This window comes from Bombina bombina, chromosome 1 (genome assembly GCF_027579735.1).
Source record: "Bombina bombina isolate aBomBom1 chromosome 1, aBomBom1.pri, whole genome shotgun sequence".
NCBI classification, from domain to species: Eukaryota; Metazoa; Chordata; class Amphibia; order Anura; family Bombinatoridae; genus Bombina; species Bombina bombina.
This window is the reverse complement of record NC_069499.1, coordinates 1,533,340,003-1,533,362,141: the sequence shown is the minus strand read 5'-3', so window position 1 is coordinate 1,533,362,141 and position 22,139 is coordinate 1,533,340,003. Positions and strand designations below refer to the sequence as shown.

The following is a 22,139-nucleotide window of genomic DNA, read 5'->3' as shown; positions in this document are numbered from 1 at the left end:
ATTTTTAACATTTCCCCAATTACCACCAAAATAAATTGTGTATGGGCTAAATTAAAAAATATTAGCATCTTTTTTTTAAAAAACTAAAAAAAAAAACTGTTAAAAGGTGTTAAAAGTTTGCGGGGGAGGGTGTTAGAAAAAAAAAACGGCACTGAAAAGTCTTGTCGTTTATGGGAACTTTGTGTTCCATGTAAATATATATGTATGTGCCTATATACAGATATATTTATGTGTTAATATGTGTATATATATATATATATATATATATAAATATATATTCAATTTGCTGCCCATCGCTGCACGACTTACCCCCTTCGTTGTATGACGGCATCAAAATAAGTTTTCCATTGGAGCCTATGGAAGCACACTCTCATGAGTGCAAAGCTTCTGAGCAATGCAAATGCAAGGACGCGTTCGCGTTGCACCTAACTTGTAATAACAGAGCACATTTGCGTACGCAGGTATTTTGTGAAAGCGATATTTTGCGCTCTACTTGTAATCTAGCCCATAATATTTGTTACATAATAATAAAATTTGTATTTCCTTCTTTGAAAATTGCCAATGATAAAAATTTGATAATTGCACATGTTAATAAAAGTCCTGCATTCAGACACGCTAGCTAATCGCCATCAGTATTGTCATATTTTTTTACATATATATCTAAAAACTCAAACACTTAACTGTCAACATAAATGTAAATATTTAAGCTGTGTACAATTTTAATAGTATAACACATGATAATTAGAATGCTCATTCATCATTGCAATTAAGTGTTTTCTTGGCCATGGAAATATGTTTATTATAAATATACATAAAAAAATATCTGAAATTATTAATTACATTCACAAATAGATATTCGTGCTTAAAGGAACATTAGAGCCATTATTAAATTATGCATCTGAATCTAATCTGAATAAAAGTAAAAGTATTTCACAAATTCAGTGTCATTTTGTTAACAACATTTGCATTGAACACACCCCTCAAACACAATTTGTATGTAGTTTACCTTATATCCTTTTGTGTCCAATCAGAGACAGAAATGAACGAGCTCCCATACATATCAAGTAATAACTGAAGCACATAAGTAGCTCCTGGAAATCCTCTCTTCACACATCAGCAATGACTAATCTGGCTTCCTCCAATCACGGCTTTCCCCCCAGGGTGGTTATTGCCTGAGGCCATGCTGTGATTGGAGGAAGCCAGATTAATCATTGCTGACGTGTGAAGAGAGGATTTCCAGGAGGGGGAAGCTGCTCTGGCTGTCCAAAAAACAAAGATAAGTTTTTTTAATCAAAACGGCTGATTTGTAAACTTTGATGAATGAAAGTGCCCCTATTTTTAATAGTATATTTAAAAAACAGACTTTTATTCATCAAAGTTTACCTTCACTTTAAGTTGGAATGAAAATAAACTGCAATTTATTGATCCCTTTTAATAGAGTGCAGTTCTGCTGATAGGTGATGTATGCAATTAACCTTTTGTGTGCTAAAACTATAGAGCTATGTGAGTATGTTTTTTAAGGGATTTGAACAGTGACATTTTGGGTTCAGTGAGCATTTGTGTTAGATTATTGATTTTTCTATTTGTTATTATTGTATTATTGAGCAGAAAGTGTTTGTACCTGTTTGATGACTGCTTCCTACGCCATCCAATATGGCGGGGGGGGCAACATCAGTGGATTTTTGTGCATGTACAAAACCAGTGTTATATTCAAAAACATTTTGGAGCACCCAGTAAAAATTTGAAATGTGTTGCCTTGAAGTCCTTTTAGCTGTTGAATTTCATAAGTGAAAATGTCCCAATAAATGTATTATTAATGGGAATGAAACCCAAAATGTTTCTTTCATGATTCAGATAGAACATACAATTTTAAACAACTTTTCAATTTACTTCTATAATCTAATTTGCTTTGCTGTTTCATATCCTTTGTTGAAAAGCATACCTAGGTAGACTTAGGATCAGCAAAGCACTACTGGGAGCTTGCTGCTGGTTGGTGGCTGTACATATATGCCTTTTGTGATTGTCTCACCTGTTGTACTCAGCTAGCTCCCAGTAGTGCAGGGCTTCTTCTTCAACAAAGGTCACCAAAAGAATGAAGCAAATTAGAAAATCTAAGTAAATGAATCATGAAAGAAAAAGTATAGGAGTATTAGTTAGTAAAAACTGCTGTTGATAAACAACAAAATGGCTGATTGCTATTGTATCAACATTGGAAATGACTGATCTGCGGGTCTGGTTTTTTCACTGAGCACATCTGGGCAGCTGTCTAGTCACAGCCCAGCCCGATCGCGCCATTACACTCAATGTAGCTCGCTCCTGCTCTGGTCTGATAGCGGGAGCGAGCTACATTGAGTGTAATAGCGAGATCGGCCAGATGCGCTCAGTGAAAAAAATAGACCCGCTCAGTAGAGCATGGAGCGGCGGTCTGAGGAATCCCCCTTTATAATAAAATATCAGCTGCAATATAATGTTGAATAAAGTTAGCACTAAGATAATGTTATATCATTGTACACTATGTGCAGTATTATATAACAGTATTGTGTAGGTTTACTGCCCCTTTAATTCTCTAGGCAATTTCAACTCTCTTCTTTTAAATAATAGGTTAAATGAACCTCTAGATATTGCATGAGTAACCTATTATTATATACCTGAGTTAGAGTTACACGTTTTTAATTTTACATTGTTTATGTTTAAATTAAAGGGATATGAAACCCCATTTTTTTAATTTATTTTTTTTGTAATTCAGAGAAAGCGTACAATTTTAAAGAGGTTTCCGATTTACTTCTTTTATCAAATTTGCTTTGTTCCCTTGTCCCATGATATTCTTATTTTAAGAAATACCTAGGTATGCATCTGGAGCACTACATAGCAGGAAATAGTGCTCTTGCTAAACTACCGCCATATAGTGTTCCAGAAATAAGCAGGCTCTTGAGCTTACATAAGTAAATTAGAAAGATTAGTACTAAGAAAAAAGGAATGGAACCTTATTATGATGATAGGGTTGTACAATTTCTCCTTTGGTGTTTTGCAATATGATCAATATGATTTATTAACAATTATTATTAAACATTCAAGGAGCAGTGCGTAAGCATTTACAATACAATCTAGTACAATTTATGACTCCCCTTGCTGGAGAAGCAGGTAATTCACACGAAAAAAGGATGCTTATATGCACTGATATAATATCTTATTAATTATTAATTCTTGATTACTGTGCCTGAAAGAACAGAAAGAGTTTTTTGTGTGTTAAAAATTAACCTTTATTAGTATCTTTTAAAAAAAAAAAAAAAAAAAAAAAAAAAAGACAGCTTTTGTGGATGATAATGCTGCCCTGAAAAGTTAAAAACGCTCTCACTGTGTTTTGGTGAATAAACAGCATGTGTTTGATGTTAGAAAATTCCAACTGATCTTAGTACTGCTTTAAGCAATAGATTTCAAATGAGCAGTATATTAGAGTATACTAAAGAGCTATAATAAAACACACAAGCCTCTTAGGCATGTTTGGCTCTTGATAGTATCTGAATTATTGTGCTCATATGTATTGAAATCTATATAATAGGTATGTAGTAGGTGTATTCTTAAGCTCAAAAATTGCTACTTACGCTAATTTGATCTGAAGCTTATAATATATCTAGGTACAAACAATATATTGTGCACCCTGGGTGTTTGCAGCTTATGAATAGCGAATAAAAGTTCACTACTGTTTAAGATAAAAAATATTAACTCCAGAATGTGGTGAGTGAATCTTAAAACAGTATGTTATCAGGATATAGTATCTTTGGTTGGTAACTTATCTCTCAGTTAAATAACACTAGTTGTGATGATAAATGGCATAGTCTTGCTCATAATAGTTACTGAGTGATGCTTTAAGTAATATTAATAATACTACAGAGTATGCAAAAGCTTTGCTTCAAGGATGTATATGGGTTAATCAACTTCTGTTATAGACCATAATCTATTATATTACAAACTTATAATATTATTACTGATCACTAGATTGTATGGTCCCACCTGGTGAAGGGCTAGTGAATTATTGCTAGTATTATAAGGATTAAATAAAACGCTGTATATCTAGATTGATTCTAGGCTGTAGTTAGAAAGCTGGATCTTTGCAGCATATATGTTAGCTAATGCTCACTACCGTCAGTATTACACTAACACCTTAGGTTGTAACTTAGATCAACATGAGAGAAAATAATCTCTATCTAATACAGAGTGCCGTATACCAAACCAAAGCTATATTATGATTGTTATCATAAGTAGCTAAATTAAATTGTTGAGCGTGCTTATTTTTTGTCCTGAATCAACATAAGATTCGTATAGCTGTCATTTGCGTCTTTACCAAGCTAAAGCGGCTAAGTCTTGTGCTAACATTTTTAAGTAAAGCTTGCTTATATTACTATATTTAAACAACGAGTGAGGCTGATTAAAAGTAAAGGAGACCCCTGACGCGGCGTTTCACTAACGCTTCCTCAGAGGGGTTACCCCCTCTGAGGAAGCGTTAGTGAAACGCCGCGTCAGGGGTCTCCTTTACTTTTACAATCTAGTGATCAGTAATAATATTATAAGTTTGTAATATAATAGATTATGGTCTATAACAGAAGTTGATTAACCCATATACATCCTTGAAGCAAAGCTTTTGCATACTCTGTAGTATTATTAATATTACTTAAAGCATCACTCAGTAACTATTATGAGCAAGACTATGCCATTTATCACCACAACTAGTGTTATTTAACTGAGAGATAAGTTACCAACCAAAGATACTATATCCTGATAACATACTGTTTTAAGATTCACTCACCACATTCTGGAGTTAATATTTTTTATCTTAAACAGTAGTGAACTTTTATTCGCTATTCATAAGCTGCAAACACCCAGGGTGCACAATATATTGTTTGTACCTAGATATATTATAAGCTTCAGATCAAATTAGCGTAAGTAGCAATTTTTGAGCTTAAGAATACACCTACTACATACCTATTATATAGATTTCAATACATATGAGCACAATAATTCAGATACTATCAAGAGCCAAACATGCCTAAGAGGCTTGTGTGTTTTATTATAGCTCTTTAGTATACTCTAATATACTGCTCATTTGAAATCTATTGCTTAAAGCAGTACTAAGATCAGTTGGAATTTTCTAACATCAAACACATGCTGTTTATTCACCAAAACACAGTGAGAGCGTTTTTAACTTTTCAGGGCAGCATTATCATCCACAAAAGCTGTCTTTTTTTTTTTTTTTTTTTTTAAAGATACTAATAAAGGTTAATTTTTAACACACAAAAAACTCTTTCTGTTCTTTCAGGCACAGTAATCAAGAATTAATAATTAATAAGATATTATATCAGTGCATATAAGCATCCTTTCTTCGTGTGACTTACCTGCTTCTCCAGCAAGTGGAGTCATAAATTGTACTAAATTAGAAAGATGTTTCAAATCACATGTTCTATCTGAGTCATGTTGGATTTCATATCACTTTAATATTTTAATGATTCGGACATTTTAATTTCTTATTTTATTTTTGCAACGTCTGGAAAAATCCCTGTGTATGCCCATGCTGGTACCCATATACTGTAATTTGGTATCTTTGTTAATGAAGCTGCTCAGAAGCTACTTGTCAGAAGACACGGAAAAAAAAACTAAAACCTTTTGTGGATTGTTGTAAATAAAAATATAGAAAAAAAATAACTTTTTATGACCCACATTTCATTCAACAAAACTGGAACTTTCTGCTTAAAACAATAACTAAAAATCCGTTATCATCTCATACATTTTTGTTATAAAATAAAACACATTACCTGACTGTACCCAGGGTAGATACCACGGACATGGAACAGATATGTTCCCTGGAGGGGAATGAGGCCAGCATGCATATTGATCAAATGTTCCATTACAATATACTCCTGGAAATGAAAAAAATAAACATATGACAACAATGTTGAATTTATAAATTATACTTTAGTTTTTACCAGTGTCATTGTCAAATTATTTGATAGGGTTTAGGTTTCCATAGCATTTATAGGTAGATAAAAGTAAACACAATATTAATAGACTCCTGCCCCTTTTATACATAAGTTAAATAAGCCAATGAGAGGAGGAAACAGATAATTCTCCAGCTGCTAATTAGGAATGGGTGAATGTTTTTTAACATTCGAAAAATGAAACAAATTTGAACACATTCGTTTCATTCATTTCGAATTTTGAATGTTTGTACAACATTCTAACATTTGTTTAATGTAATAGTATTTCTAATGCTTTCTTTAAATGTAATATTCGATTTAAATTTTTCTAATAATTCTATTCGAATTATGCAATATTCGAAACAGAAACATTCAATTGATATATTTGTTTCAATTTATTAAATGCCCTATGTCACGAATATCTCAGGATTCAGCTGCTAAGGAGTAAACTTTGTGTAGCTTGGACTCAAAACAGTTATTTGTTTTTCAAGAAGAATTGTGTTTGTGTCTTCTTTGAAGTGCCAGGAGCATCATAAATGCTTGGCAGTGTAAACAGGACAGACTTTTATGGCCTAAGCTGTCAGCAGCAGGGCATGATGTAGAACAGGGCCCCCAGCACATCTCATGAGGAGGTCAATAAAGGGACATGGGTTATGTATATATGTGTGTTAAAACTGCTATACCCTTAAAGGAAGGTAAATATGACAACCTATGGCATATTTGATATGAAGAAATGTAAAAATGAAGCTCTCCAAAATGCCAAAGTTTCAATGCTTTATTTTAGAAAGTGCAGAGTCAAACAGCCACGACGTTTCGGGGAGCTATGCCCCTTAAACATGATTAAGGGGCATAGCTCCCCGAAACGTCGTGGCTGTTTGACTCTGCACTTTCTAAAATAAAGCATTGAAACTTTGGCATTTTGGAGAGCTTCATTTTTACATTTCTTTACTATTGTTGGGGAGTTTTGTAGTGACTCCTTGAAGCTCTGACCTGTGAGTATTGCTGCTGGATGTATTGCACCATATTTGATATGAAACCGATTCTCCCAATAAAACTAAAAGGTTCTAGATATTTAAATATAGAAATTTCTTACCTAGCAGAAATTATACTGGATTGTATAAATTCAGGCAAGAAATTAGTCTATTGAAGGTTGTAAAGACAGGGGGTTTCTAAGCCCGCCCAGGAGGGTGTGGTTAAGCAACCTGATCTCTGAAAAGTAGTTTTAAGAATCTTATTTCTTAACAATAAGTTTTGTCATTCTTACAAGGGGAGCTGCTGTACAGAAGTAAGGAGCCATCATTTTCATGCCATCCCCGGGCGCAGACTCATAAGCTAGTGAAGTATTAGGTCTGTTATTTTTTCTCCTTTTTATTTTAAAATACTGTTTGCGTGTGTAATTTTATTTGTAACAACTTTTTATTAATAATGCATTGTGCATAATATTTTTGGCATAATAAATAATTCCTTTATTAAGTTTGGCCTTTGTCTAATAATTGAACCACGTTACTGAAAGAGACTGGAATATTAGAACTGTATAATTTAGGTTATTTTCTGCTAAATTGTATTTCTAGAGTTAATGTGTAAAGTCTGGATTTTTCCTTAGGATTTCCCCTTTAATAAATTTTAAGTGGTGGCAGTATTTGAGCTATAGGTTTGATAGTTTATTGTGTGTGGCATTAAAAGGGAGTGTTGGGCATTTCTCTTACGTCTAGTACAGATTAAGGGAGTGCGGTTAAAGGGACAGTCTACACCAGAATTTGTATTGTTTTAAAAGATAGATAATCCCTTTATTACCCATTTCCCAGTTTTGCATAACTAACACAGTTATAATAATATACTTTTAACCGCTGTGAGTATCTTGTATCTAAGCCTCTGCAAACTGCCCCTTTTTTCAGTTTTTTTGACAGACTTGCAGTCTAACCAATCAGTGCCTGCTCCCAGATAACTTCTTGTGCACGAGCACAGTGTTATCTATATGAAATACGTGAACTAACACCCTCTAGTGGTGAAAAACTGTTAAAATGCAATCTGAAAGAGGTGGGCTTCAAGGTCTAAGATATTAGCATATGAACCTCCTAGGTTAAGATTTCAACTAAGAATACCAAGAGAACAAAGCAAAATTGGTGATAAAAGTAAATTGGAAAATTGTTTAAAATTACATGCTCTATCTGAATCATGAAAGTTTATTTTGGCCTAGACTGTCCCTTTAACTCTTGCACCCACTAAACTGAATCACAAGCTTGCCTGGTGTGGCTAGATTGTGACCTTTTGGTGACAGAAAAGGGGGCTGATAACCCTTTCTGTGCCAAATAAGTGACTGGCGCAGGGTTGGATAACCTTGGTTCGTCACACCCTACCACATGAACTATTGAACTTAAATTTCAAATGTGGATATGCAATCTAATTATGAACATTCGAAAATGACAGTAACATTTGAAAACCAGAAATAACATTTGATTACTGCATTTTAATAGATTTTCATTCTTATCAACATTCGATTGTCCAAATTGAATGTCCACGAATTACACTTTCAGCACATTAGCCCATCGCTACTGCTGATAGATCCAATTTCTTTTTTGGGGACAGCACATTGGCTGTTACTCTTTTGCTGTATTTTGGAAAAAAGGAAGAGCGTTTCTTAATCAAAATTAAATTGCTTGAATTCATAGAGCTGTTGATTTGCTAATGTTCGTTCCTTTAAATTGTTTGATACTTTGATGTACATTTTTTTTCTTTTTTTAGTTACTAGATTTGTTTGTTATTTTTATTTTTCTACTTAATTCTAGACATTATAACAATGTTTCACACATTCAGTGCATACCTTATATCAACTTTGAGATTACACTGCTTTCTTTGGGCAAAAAGACAGAAAATGTTACAGACTTTGCTTGGAAATTTCAGTTCATGCATGAGATAACATTCTTAACTATGAATCAAGCACTGGTGCATTTGAAGTTTAAGTTCTGATTAATGAGACTATAGTCTTAGTGATAAATAACAAATAATCTAAACAAGATAGGATAAACCCAGAATTAGGCATTAGCAGAGAATGGTAAAATAAATACTGCCAACTTTAAACTCGATCTAACAACAAATACCTCCTAAAATGGCACTGTCAGTGTCTGTAATAAAATCCTATCCCAACTACAGAGAATGCAACTCATAATTACCCCATTACAAGAGAACCAGCAAGATACTGTACCACTAAACAGGAACCAGTGGCTCACTGTCCTGTTACATAGAAAAAAGTTGTTTATTGCCCCATTACAGTGGAGAAAGCTTCTTAGTGATTCACTTGAAGAGAAACCAGCAGTTTACTGTCCACTGCCAAAAAAACTGCTGCAGTATTACTCAGGAATAAGCTGTTTATTGCACCACTACAGAGGAACCATCATCTTAAATCCCTACTACATAATAAATATTGCCTTACTGTCCCAGTAAAGAACCAGCAACTTTCTGACCCTTAAAAGGAGAATTGGCAGTTTACTGTCCACTGCAAAAGAACCGACTGCACCATTACTCAGGAATAAGCTGTTTACTGCCCCACCAGCTTAAATCCTTACTACATAATAAATATTGCCTTACTGTCCCAGTAAACAACCAGCAACTTTTTGCCCCTTAAAAGGGGAACCAGCAGTTTACTGTCACATTAAAGATGAATCAGCTGCTTAATACCTCACTACATTACAACCAATAGCTCACTGCCTCGCTACAAGGGAGAAAGGTGCTTACTGGTTTACTAAAGAGGAGCCAGCTGCTTACTGCCTCATTGTATGGAAACCAGCAGCTTACTGACCCAATACTAGGGAACCAGCAGCTTACTGACCCACTACAGGGGATCCAGCTGCTTACTGATCCACTACTATTGAACCAGCTGCTTATTGATCCACTACAGGGGAACCAGCTGCTTACTGATCCACTACTAGTGTACCAGCTGCTTTCTGATCCACTACAGGGGAGCAAGTTGCTTACTGGCTTACTACAGAGGAACCAGCTGCTTACTGTCTCACTGTACGGGAACCAGATGCTTACTGAACCAATACTAGCGAACCAGCAGTTACTGACCCAAAACTAAGGAACCAACAGCTTATTGACCCACTACAGGGGATCCAGCTGCTTACTTATCCACTACTAGTGAACCAGCTGCTTACCGATCCACTACAGGGGAGCCAGCTGCGTACTGGCTTACTACAGAGGAACCACTGCTTACTGCCTCACTGTATGGGAACCAGATGCTTACTGAAAAAATACTAGGTAGGGAACCAGCAGCTTACTGACCCAAAACTAAGAAACCAGCAGCTTACGGACCCACTACAGGGGATCCAGCTGCTTACTTATCTACTACTAGTGAACCAGCTGCTTACTGATCCACTACAGGGGAACCAGCTGCTTACTGACCCATTACAGGGGAACCAGCTGCTTACTGCCTCATTGTATGGGACCCAGCTGCTTACTGACCCAATACTAGGGAACCAGCTGCTTACTGGTCCACTAAAGGGGAGCCAGCTGCTTACTGGCTTACTACAGAGGAACCAGCTGCTTACTGTCTCAATGTACGGGAACCAGATGCTTACTGAACCAATACTAGGGAACCAGCAGCTTACTGACCCAAAACTAAGGAATCAGCAGCTTGCTGACCCACTACAGGGGATCCAGCTGCTTACTGATCCACTACTAGTGAACCCGCTGCTTACTGATCCACTACAGGGGAGCCAGCTGCTTACTGGCTTACTACAGAGGAACCAGCTGCTTACTGTCTCACTGAACAGGAACCAGATGCTTACTGAACCAATACTAGGGAACCAGCAGCTTACTGACCCAAAACTAAGGAACCAGTAGCTTAATGACCCACCACAGAGAAACCAGCTGCTTACTGATCCATTACAGGGGAGCCAGCTGATAACTGCTTCACTACAGGGGAATCAGCTGCTTACTGACCCATTACAGGGGAATCAGCTGCTTACTGCCTAACTGTACGGGAACCAGCTGCTTACTGAACCAATACTAAGGAACCAGCAGCTTACTGACCCACTACAGGGGAACCAGCTGCTTAATGATCCAGTACAGGGGAGCCAGCTAAGATAACTGCTTCACTACAGGGGAATCAGCTGCTTACTGACCCACTACAGGGGAGCCAGCTGCTTACTGACCCACTACAAAGGAGACAGCTGTTAACTGCCTCACTACAGTGAAACCAGCTGCTTGCTGACCCACTATTGGGGAACCAGCAGCTTATTGACCCACTTCAGGGTAGCCAGCTGTTTACTGACCCCCTACAGGGAAGACTGCTGCTTATTACTAACCAACTACAGGTGAACCAGCTGCTTACTGCCTCACTGTACGGAAATCAACTGCTTACTGACTCATTACTAGGGAACTAGCAGCTTACTGACCCACTAAAGTGGAGCCAGCTGCTAACTGCCTCACTGCATGGGTACCAGCTACTTACTGACCCAATACTTGGTGAACCAACAGCTTACGGACCCACTACAGGGGATCCAGCTGCTTACTTATCTACTACTAGTGAACCAGCTGCTTACTGATCCACTACAGGGGAACCAGCTGCTTACTGGCCCATTACAGGGGAACCAGCTGCTTACTGCCTCATTGTATGGGACCCAGCTGCTTACTGACCCAATACTAGGGAACCAGCTGCTTACTGGTCCACTAAAGGGGAGCCAGCTGCTTACTGGCTTACTACAGAGGAACCAGCTGCTTACTGTCTCAATGTACAGGAACCAGATGCTTACTGAACCAATACTAGGGAACCAGCAGCTTACTGACCCAAAACTAAGGAATCAGCAGCTTACTGACCCACTACAGGGGATCCAGCTGCTTACTGATCCACTACTAGTGAACCCGCTGCTTACTGATCCACTACAGGGGAGCCAGCTGCTTACTGGCTTACTACAGAGGAACCAGCTGCTTACTGTCTCACTGAACAGGAACCAGATGCTTACTGAACCAATACTAGGGAACCAGCAGCTTACTGACCCAAAACTAAGGAACCAGTAGTTTAATGACCCACCACAGAGAAACCAGCTGCTTACTGATCCATTACAGGGGAGCCAGCTGATAACTGCTTCACTACAGGGGAATCAGCTGCTTACTGACCCATTACAGGGGAATCAGCTGCTTACTGCCTAACTGTACGGGAACCAGCTGCTTACTGAACCAATACTAAGGAACCAGCAGCTTACTGACCCACTACAGGGGAACCAGCTGCTTAATGATCCAGTACAGGGGAGCCAGCTAAGATAACTGCTTCACTACAGGGGAATCAGCTGCTTACTGACCCATTACAAGGGAACCAGTTGCTTACTGCCTCAATGTACGGGAACCAGCTGCTTACTGACCCAATAATAGGGAACCAGCAGCTTACTGACCCACTACAGGGGAGCCAGCTTCTTACTGATCCACTACTAGGGAACCAGCTGCTTACTAATCCACTACAGGGGAGCCAGCTGCTTACTTGCTTACTACAGGGGAACCAGCTGCTACCTGACTCACTGTACAGGAACCAGCTGCTTACTGACCCAATACTAGGGAACCAGCAGATTACTGACCCAAAACTAAGGAACCAGAATCTTACTGACCCACTACAGGGGAACCAGCTGCTTACTGACCCAATACTAGGGAACCAGCAGATTAATTACTGACCCAAAACTAAGGAACTAGAAGCTTACTGACCCACTACAGGGGAGCCAGCTGCTTACTGATCCACTATAGGGGAGCCAGCTGCTAACTGCCTCACTACAGGGGAACCAGCTGCTTACTGACCCACTACAGGGGTACCAGCTGTTTACTGCCTCACTGTACGGGAACCAGCTGTTTACTGACCCACTACAGGTAAACCAGCTGCTTACTGCCTCACTGTATGGGAACCAGCTGTTTACTGACTCATTTCTAGGGAACTAGCAGCTTACTGACCCACTACAGGGGAGCCAGCTTCTAACTACCTCACTGCATGGGACCCATCTGCTTACTGACCCAATACTAGGGAGCCAGCAGCTTACAGACCCACTACAGGGGAGCCAGCTGCTTACTGACCCACTACAAAGGAGACAGCTGTTAACTGCCTCACTACAGTGAAACCAGCTGCTTGCTGACCCACTATTGGGGAACCAGCAGCTTATTGACCCACTTCAGGGTAGCCAGCTGTTTACTGACCCCTACAGGGAAGACTGCTGCTTATTACTAACCAACTACAGGTGAACCAGCTGCTTACTGCCTCACTGTACAGAAATCAACTGCTTACTGACTCATTACTAGGGAACTAGCAGCTTACTGACCCACTAAAGTGGAGCCAGCTGCTAACTGCCTCACTGCATGGGTACCAGCTACTTACTGACCCAATACTAGGGAACCAACAGCTTACTGAACCTCTATGGGGAGCCAGCTGCTTACTGACCCACTACAAAGGCGCTGGCTGCTAACTGCCTCACTACAGTGAAACCAGCTGCTTGCTGACCCACTATTGGTGAACCAGCAGCTTATTGACCCCCTACAGGGGAGCCTGCTGCTTATTACTAATCACTACAGGGAAACCAGCTGCTTACTGTCTAACTACAGGTGAACCAGCTACTTGTAGACCCACTATGTGGGAAGCAGCTGCTTACTGACCCACTAAGGTGGAAGCAGCTGCTTACAGCAACTAACTGATTCACAAGAAAAAATCAACTTCTTACTGACACACTACAGGAGAAAGTTGCTTGCTGATCCACTACAGGGGAACCAGCTGCTTGCTTACTCAGTCAGTACAGGGAGAACTAGCTGATTATTTTCCCGCTACTGAAGAACCAGCTGATTACTGGCCCACTACAGGAAAACCAGGTGCTTACTGTCCCACAACAGAAGAACTGTAAGCTTATTGCCCAATTACAGTGGAGTCTGCTGCTTACTTCCCAACTGCAGGAGAACCTGCTATGTATTACCTCACTACTAGAGCTCTCCCTATTGACTATAGTAGTGCACTACCAGTGTCGCTGCAAAGTGGTTAAACACATAGGTAAAGTCACACTCTGGATCCACCAGCATTGCATCCCCTGAGCAGAATATGACTGGTAATTGGAAGTTGCGCAATCAAAACTTTGTCTATATGTTTAAACCCTTTTCAGGGTGTTAAATACATAGGGATGCACAAAAAATGCAGGAGGTAAGATGTTTTTACTTTGCTACACAGCAATCCTTACCACTTCCATTTTTGCACTCCTATTACAAGTTATTTTTACTGTGTGAGTGTAGGACACAGTAACATCTGCATTTCGTATAGGACAGGTGCATTTTTCCCTCACATAATAGACTTCTATGGAAAATGTGGTGAAATCCATGTCAGATAACAATGAATTGAAAAATATCTGCTAAATTAGTGAAGTTCCTCATTTAGTTCTGAGATATACTATTCTGATGAAAACTAAGCATAAAATACTTCACACATACACAATGGCAGTACAATGTGTCATACTGAAGAGCTCAGTGACTTACGAGGCACTGTTATAAGATGTCATCTCTTCTACAAGTAATTTCATGAAATCTCTGCCCTACTAGTTCTGCCCCGGTCAACTGTAAGTGCTTTTATTTTAGTGGAAGCATCTAGGAGCAACAACAGCTCTGCCCCAAAATTGTAGACCAAGTGTTGAAAAGTGTAGAGCATAGACCCAGGGGTGTCCAAACTTTGCTCTCCAGAGGTTTTGGAACTACATTTCCGATGATGCTCAGCCAGCATTTTATCTAGCTGAGCATCATGGGAAATGTAGTTCCAAAACCTCTGGAGAGCAAAGTTTGGACACCCCTGGCATAGACAAAGCCTTTCATCTGTTGTATCACTCACTACATAGTTCCATAGTTCCATACTGCCTTTGGAAGCAACATCAGTACAAGAACGGTGTGTCAGGAGATTCCTGAAATGGTCTTTAATGGCTGTACATAAGCCTCAGATTAACATGCATAATGCCAAGCTTGGGCTAAAGTGGTGTAAAGTACATGGTCACTGGACCCTGAAGTAGTGGACTTGTGTTCTCTGGAGTGATGATCACGCTTCACTATTTGGCTGTCTGATAGAAGAATCTGAGTGTGGTGAATGCTACCCAATCGAATGTATGCCGCTTACTGTAAAGATTGGATCTGTTTTTAAAGGTTTTGTCTAGGCCCCTTAGTTCCAGTGGAGGGTCATTTTAATGCTACATAATACAAAGACAATTGGGTAATTCCATCTTTGTGGCAATATTATGGGGAAAGCCCTTTCCTGTTCCAGCATGACTGCGCCCCTATGTACAAAGAGAGGTCCATGCAAACATGGTTTGCGTATGGCGTGGAGGAACTTGAGTGGCCTGCACAGAGCCCTAATCTCAACCCTATAGCACACCACTGGGGTGAGTTGGAAACCCCATTGTAAGCCAGACCTTCTCATCCAACAGCAATGCCTCAACTCACAAATACTCTTTTGGGTGAAAGGGCAACAATTCCCACAGACAGACTCCACAATCTTGTGGGAGAGCAACCATTAACCCATCACTTGAAATATGAGTACAATAAACGTGTTTGTAACCGACCAGAAGCCAAGGAGGAACGCAAGACAATGCAGCACACACTGTCATTTGCACTCCACTTGTAATCCAGTCCATAGTTATCTAGGGTCAGAAATGAATCATCACATTTGACATTTTCATTAGAATGTACTTTTAATAATAAACATGCAGACCTTTATAGTCTATATATTTTTCTGTTCAGAAGCATAAATTCTGTCAGCGCTTGTTGGCTGACACTAATTAATAAAGTGGAGCCGTTTCTTTCTTTCACATATGAGCTAGCTACATATTGGACATCATTCAGCTAGTTAGTTACTACAGATACTTTTAACATAATGAGTCATCCGGTCATATCACAGTCTGTCGTTTTATCTTCCATTGCAAAGTCATTCAAAAGGATTAAAATAGTTTTAATGAAAATAAGCCAAGTATGTTGCTGTCTGAATGGGATATTGAAGATGAACAGGACTGAACCCTTGGAGAGATGTAATTGCCTTGCTCCACTGAAGAGTGAGTATAATAGATCTATTTGAATTTCTTTTAAGAAGCTTAGAAATATAAATACTATTAACAATTTAATGAACTCAAGTAGTTGGGACATTTTTGTTCATTAAAGGGACACATGAATTTAAAGGGACACTGAACCCAATTTTTTTCAGATAGAGCATGACATTTTAAGCAACTTTCTAATTTACTCATATGATCAAATTTTCTTCATTCTCTTGGGATCTTTACTTGAAATGCAAGAATGTAAGTTTAGATGCCGGCCCATTTTTGGTGAACAACCTGGGTTGTCCTTGCCGATTGGTGGATAAATTCATTCACCAATAAAAAAAGTGCTGTCCAGAATACTGAACCCCCCAAAAAAAGCTTAGATGCCTTCTTTTTTCAAATAAAGATAGCAAGAGAATGAAGAAAAATTGATAATAGGAGTAAATTAGAAAGTTGCTTAAAATGTCATGCTCTATCTGAATCACAAAAGAAAAAATGTGGGTTCAGTGTCCCTTTAAGCACAGATCATAAAAACGGGCTTTAAGGGACATGAGACCCCACATTTTCTTTCATGATTCAGACAGAACATACAATTTCCAATTTGCTTCTGTTACCAGATTTGCTTTATTATCTTGGTATCCTTTGTTGAAGGAGCAGCAATGCACTACTGGGAGCTAGTTGAAAACATTGGGTGAGCCAATAAAAAGAGGCATATATGTGAAGCCACCAATGATCAACTACTGTAGCTCCCAATTGGGAATTGCTGCTCCTGAGTCTACCTAGGTATGCTATTCAACAAAGGATACTAAGAAAACATAGTACATTCAATATTAGTAGTAAACTGGTCACTTGAAAGACAAAATTAGACAGAGTGTGCAATGCTGCCACTAAAATATGTGCCGCCTACCTCAGTATGCTCTGGCAGGGAGGAGCAACATGTCAACAAGAGAGACAAAAAGAAAAGGGCCAGCTGAAACTTTAAAAAAAAATTCCACACGTATCATAAATTGACATTAACCACTTATATTTTGCTTCCTTAAAGGAAAATAAAAGCCCAATTTTTTCTTTCATGTTTCAGATAGAACATACAATTTTAAACAACTTTCCTTTTTACTTCTTTTATTATTTTTTCTTAATTTTCTTGTTATCCTTTGTTGAAAAGAAGGAGAGTAAGGTCAGGAGTGTGCAAGTAACCACAGCACTATATGGCAGCAGGTTTGTAACTAAGACATACACTAGCAAAGCACTATATGGCAGCACTATTTCCTGTCATCTAGTTCTTCAGATATGTGCACACTACCTATCTAGATAGCTCTTCAGCAAAGAATAAAATGAGAATGAAGCAAATTTGATAATAGAAGTAAATTGGAAACCGTTTTAAAATTGTATTCTCTATCTGAATCATGAAAGAAAAGTTTGGGTTTCAAGTCCCTTTAAATATCAATTTCAAACTGATATAGACACTATTAGAGAAGTCCCCCCTCAGGACAACTTGTCTATGCAGCTCTAAAGGACAAATAGGGGACTAGTCCCATGCAAGATTAATGAGGGAGACTGTTTCTCCTTATGATGTTTCATATGTAATGTACAATGACTTCTAACTTTTTCTATGTATGTCTCACAATAAAAATTATTTCAACTAAATATCTTTGAAAATGAACCCAACCAATAATATTAAAGTGTGATATAGACTATATTTTACGTGCTTTATTTTACAAAGAGCAATTTAGAAGAAAAGAAGAAGCGCTAAGGGAAATAGGACCCTGCTAGACTGGTGTGTTCCCCTCATAGAAGACAGTAGTGACAGTAGTGTGAATAGAGTCTAGCGCTAAAATCACGGGTGAAAAATATTAAGGATGAAAATTCTTATATGGATATGTAATATTAAGGTGGAGATATAAGGATATTTAGTATAGAGATGGAGCTAAGTCGATATAGGACAGTATACACAAGAGGTTAAAATAATATATAAATTTGGACAGAGGAATAATTAGGTCCTAAATATATAAACGTAGTTCATATGCCCAAAATAATAGTTCTCATAGAACTGGGATGTATAATAATATAGTTAATACGCAATAACTGGTTAAGGGTTAAAATTCCAGAGTACATATACTAAAAAACGATTCTTGTGTGTATATATTTATAGACTAGAAGACACTTCTTAGTTTAAACAGAATTTAATAAAAAGCTCTAAAATAATACATAAGAAAAAAAGGGACGTCTCCCTTATAACATGAAATAAACACTAGTACTAATGCATACAAAAAGTGCTAAAAGGTTATCAATTATAACCAACAATATATCAAAGGTACCTTGCAAATATGTAATATATGTCCAGTGGTGAGAGGAGGGCTGTGTGCTCTAAGAGGACCGACCTAACCGCTCGTGTCGCGGGTCGGAGAGGATTGTGATAGCCATTTTTTTTCTTTCATGATTTAGATAAAGAATATGATTTTAAAAAACTTTCCATTTACTTATATTATTTATTTAGCTTCCTTCTCTTAGTATCTTTTGTTAAAAAAATGGCAATGCACATGGGTGAGCCAATAACATGAGGCCCACATGTGCAGCCACCAATTAGCAGCTCCTGAGTCTATCTAGATATGCTTTTCAACAAAGGATACCGAAAGAACAAAAACAATTAGATAATAGAAATACGTTGGAAAGTTGTTTAAAATTGCATGCTTTCTCTGAAACACAGAAGAAGAAAAAAATGTTGTTTCATGCCCCTTTAAGCTAAGTCTTAACCCTTTAAAATGTTTAAAGGAAACATGAACATTGACGGTATTTTTTCTTTTTTTTTCTAATCTTCTTTGGTGCATTCATTCGAATATTGGTTTTGTTAAATGAATGTACATCTCAAATAAGAACTGATAAAATCTTGTTCTAGAAGGTCAGATCAGTCACTTTCTTCTAATAGAAACTTATTTCCTGTCGGGTTATTCTTGAATTCTGGTGTAAATCTCACTAAACTGGAAAAAAGAACTTTTCAATCAATTGAAAAAAAAGAAAAAAAAAAAACTTTTTAAAATATTAAAAGTTTCAATGTAATAATTGAGATAATATGCCAAGTATACCAATAATGCACATTTATAAATGCCATTCAGACTGGTTACCAGTTATCAGGATGGATTCAGATTACAATAGGTTAACCCCTTAGTGACCAGAGCACTTTTCCATTTTCTGTCCGTTTGGGACCAAGGCTATTTTTACATTTCTGCAGTGTTTGTGTTTAGCTGAAATTTTCCTCTTACTCATTTACTGTACCCACACATATTATATACCGTTTTTCTCGCCATTAAATGGACTTTCTAAAAATACCATTATTTTCATCATATCTTATCATTTACTATAAAAAAAATTATAAAATATGAGGAAAAATGGAAAAAAACACACTTTTTCTAACTTTGAACCCCAAAATCTGTTACATATCTACAACCACCAAAAAACACCCATGCTAAATAGTTTCTAAATTTTGTCCTGAGTTTAGAAATACCCAATGTTTACATCTTCTTTGCTTTTTTTTTGTAACTTATAGGGCCATAAATACAAGTAGCACTTTGCTATTTTCAAAACATATTTTTTTCAAAATTAGCGCTAGTTACATTGGGACACTGATATCTTTCAGGAATCCCTGAATATCCATTGACATATATATATTTTTTTTTAGAAGACATCCCAAAGTATTGATCTAGGCCCATTTTGGTATATTTCATGCCACCATTTCACCGCCAAATGCAAAAAATTGTTCACTTTTTCACAAATTTTTTCACAAACTTTCAGTTTCTCACTGAAATTATTTACAAACTGCTTGTGCAATTATGGCATAAATGGTTGTAAATTCTTCTCTGGGATCCCCTTTGTTCAGAAATAGCAGACATATATGGCTTTGGCATTGCTTTTTGGTAATTAGAAGGCCGCTAAATGCCACTGCGCACCACACGTGTATTATGCCCAGCAGTGAAGGGGTTAATTAGGGAGCATGTAAGGAGCTTTTTGGGGTATTTTTAGCTTTAGTGTAGTGTAGTAGACAACCCCAAGTATTGATCTAGGCCCATTTTGGTATATTTCATGCCACCATTTCACCGCCAAATGCGATCAAATTAAAAAAAACATTACATTTTTCACAATTTTAGGTTTGTCACTGAAATCATTTACAAACAGCTTGTGCAATTATGGCACAAATGGTTGTAAATGCTTCTCTGGGATCCCCTTTGTTCAGAAATAGCAGACATATATGACTTTGGCGTTGCTTTTTGGTAATTAGAATGCTGCTAAATGGCGCTGCGCATCACACGTGTATTATGGCTAGCAGTGAAGGGGTTAATTAGGTAGCTTGTAGGGAGCTTTCAGGGTTAATTTTAGCTTTAGTGTAGAGATCAGCCTCCCACCTGAAACATCAGACCCCCTGATCCCTCCCAAACATCTCTCTTCCCTCCCCTACCCCACAAATGTCCCCGCCATCTTAAGTACTGGCAGAAACTCTGCCAGTACTAAAATAAAAGGAAAATTTGTGCATTTTTGTGCATTTTGTTTTAGCATATTTACATATGCTTCTGTGTAGGATCCCCCTTAGCCCCCAACCTCACTGATCCCCCACCCAACAGCTCTCTAACCCTCCCCCTCTGACTTAATGTGCGCCATCTTGGGTACTGGCAGCTGTCTGCCAGTACCCATTTTAGTGAAAATATGTGTTTTTATTTAAAAAATTTCCTTTTTCTGTAGTGTAGCTTCCCCCCCCCCCCAATACCAACCCCCCACCCCTTCCAGATCGCTTAAATGCTTTATTTTTAAAATGTTTATTTCATTTTTTTAATACACTTACTCTTTACTTTTTTTCTGTAGTGTAGCGGTTCCCACCCGCTCCCGCCCCGTGCACGCGCCCGCCCGCCACCCACCGTGCACGCGCGCGCGCCCGTGCGCGCCCCCGAAGGCTCCGCCCCCGATCCCGCCCCCCTCCACCTTCCAGATCACACCGATGGCCGCCCACCCGCCTCCCAAGTCGGATCCCACCCACCAACGATACCGGCCATCGATGTCCGGTGCAGAGAGGGCCACAGAGTGGCTCTCTCTGCATCGGATGGCCAGAAAGTGTTATTGCAGGATGCCTCGATGTCGAGGCATCACTGCAATAACCGGAAAGCAGCTGGAAGCGAGCAGGATCGCTTCCAGCTGCTTTCCAGACTGAGGACGTGCAGGGTACGTCCTCAGGCGTTAACTGCCTTTTTTTAGAGGACGTACCCTGCACGTCCTCGGTCATTAAGGGGTTAATCTCACACATGGAAAGGATGATTTCCTTTACACATTGTGCTAAGGGAATCATTCAAAACAGCTGTAATGTAAACTTAAAGGGACACAAAACCTCAAAATTTTATTTTATGATTAGGATTAAGCATACAATTTCAAACAACTTTCCAATTAACTTCTATTGTCAAATTTGCTTCATTCTCTTTTTATCCTTTGCTGAAAGAACACCATTGCACTACGGCAGCTCACTGAACACATCTAGTTAGCCAATCACAAAAGACAAATGTGTGCAGGCACCAATCAACAGCTAGCTCCCGCTAGTGTAGGATATGTGTGTATTATTTTTCAACAAGGGATACCAAGAGAACAAAGTACATTTGAAAATAGATGTGATTTTAAAGTATCTTAAAATGACATGGTCTATCTGAGTCATTCTAATTTAACTTTGACTTTGATATCCCTTTAAGAGGCTTGAAACATCCTTTGTATGTGTCAGTTTAGGTTGGATTATCTGTTTCTAGCTTTGTTATGAGGAGGAAATATTGGAAAGATTGCGATCGACCAATTAATTTGAATTCAAATTCTATAGGAATCAATATTCAATGTGGCTTTTGCTATTTTATGGTTTGTTTGTTTTTTGGTGAATGTAATAAATTTCTCATCAAAAGAAAGTAAAACATTTTCAAAAAGCATTAAACATTAATTTAAAACAAACAAAAATAAAAAACAAAAACGTGGGCAACATTCATTATTTTAAACAAATGCCCCAAAATATTTTCCTAACCCTACAAAAGTGATTTCAAACCCAAGGCCAGCTTTTGGTGACATTGTCCTCTATTTATCAAGCTGTCAACCGCAAATACACTGGAATTCCGCAGCGTATTTGTGGTGAGCTTGATTC

The 22,139-nt window shown here is 38.2% G+C and overlaps 1 protein-coding gene across 1 annotated transcript in view; it reads right to left on the bottom strand.

The window, feature by feature from the left end:
• GLP2R (glucagon like peptide 2 receptor) overlaps positions 1-22,139 on the bottom strand; it is a 382,306-nt gene that overhangs the window by 222,384 nt on the left and 137,783 nt on the right. Inside the window, exon 3 of the mRNA XM_053708546.1 lies at positions 5,808-5,912. Within this exon, the coding sequence (XP_053564521.1) occupies positions 5,808-5,912 (105 nt within the window). The remainder of the gene's footprint in view (positions 1-5,807; positions 5,913-22,139) is intronic.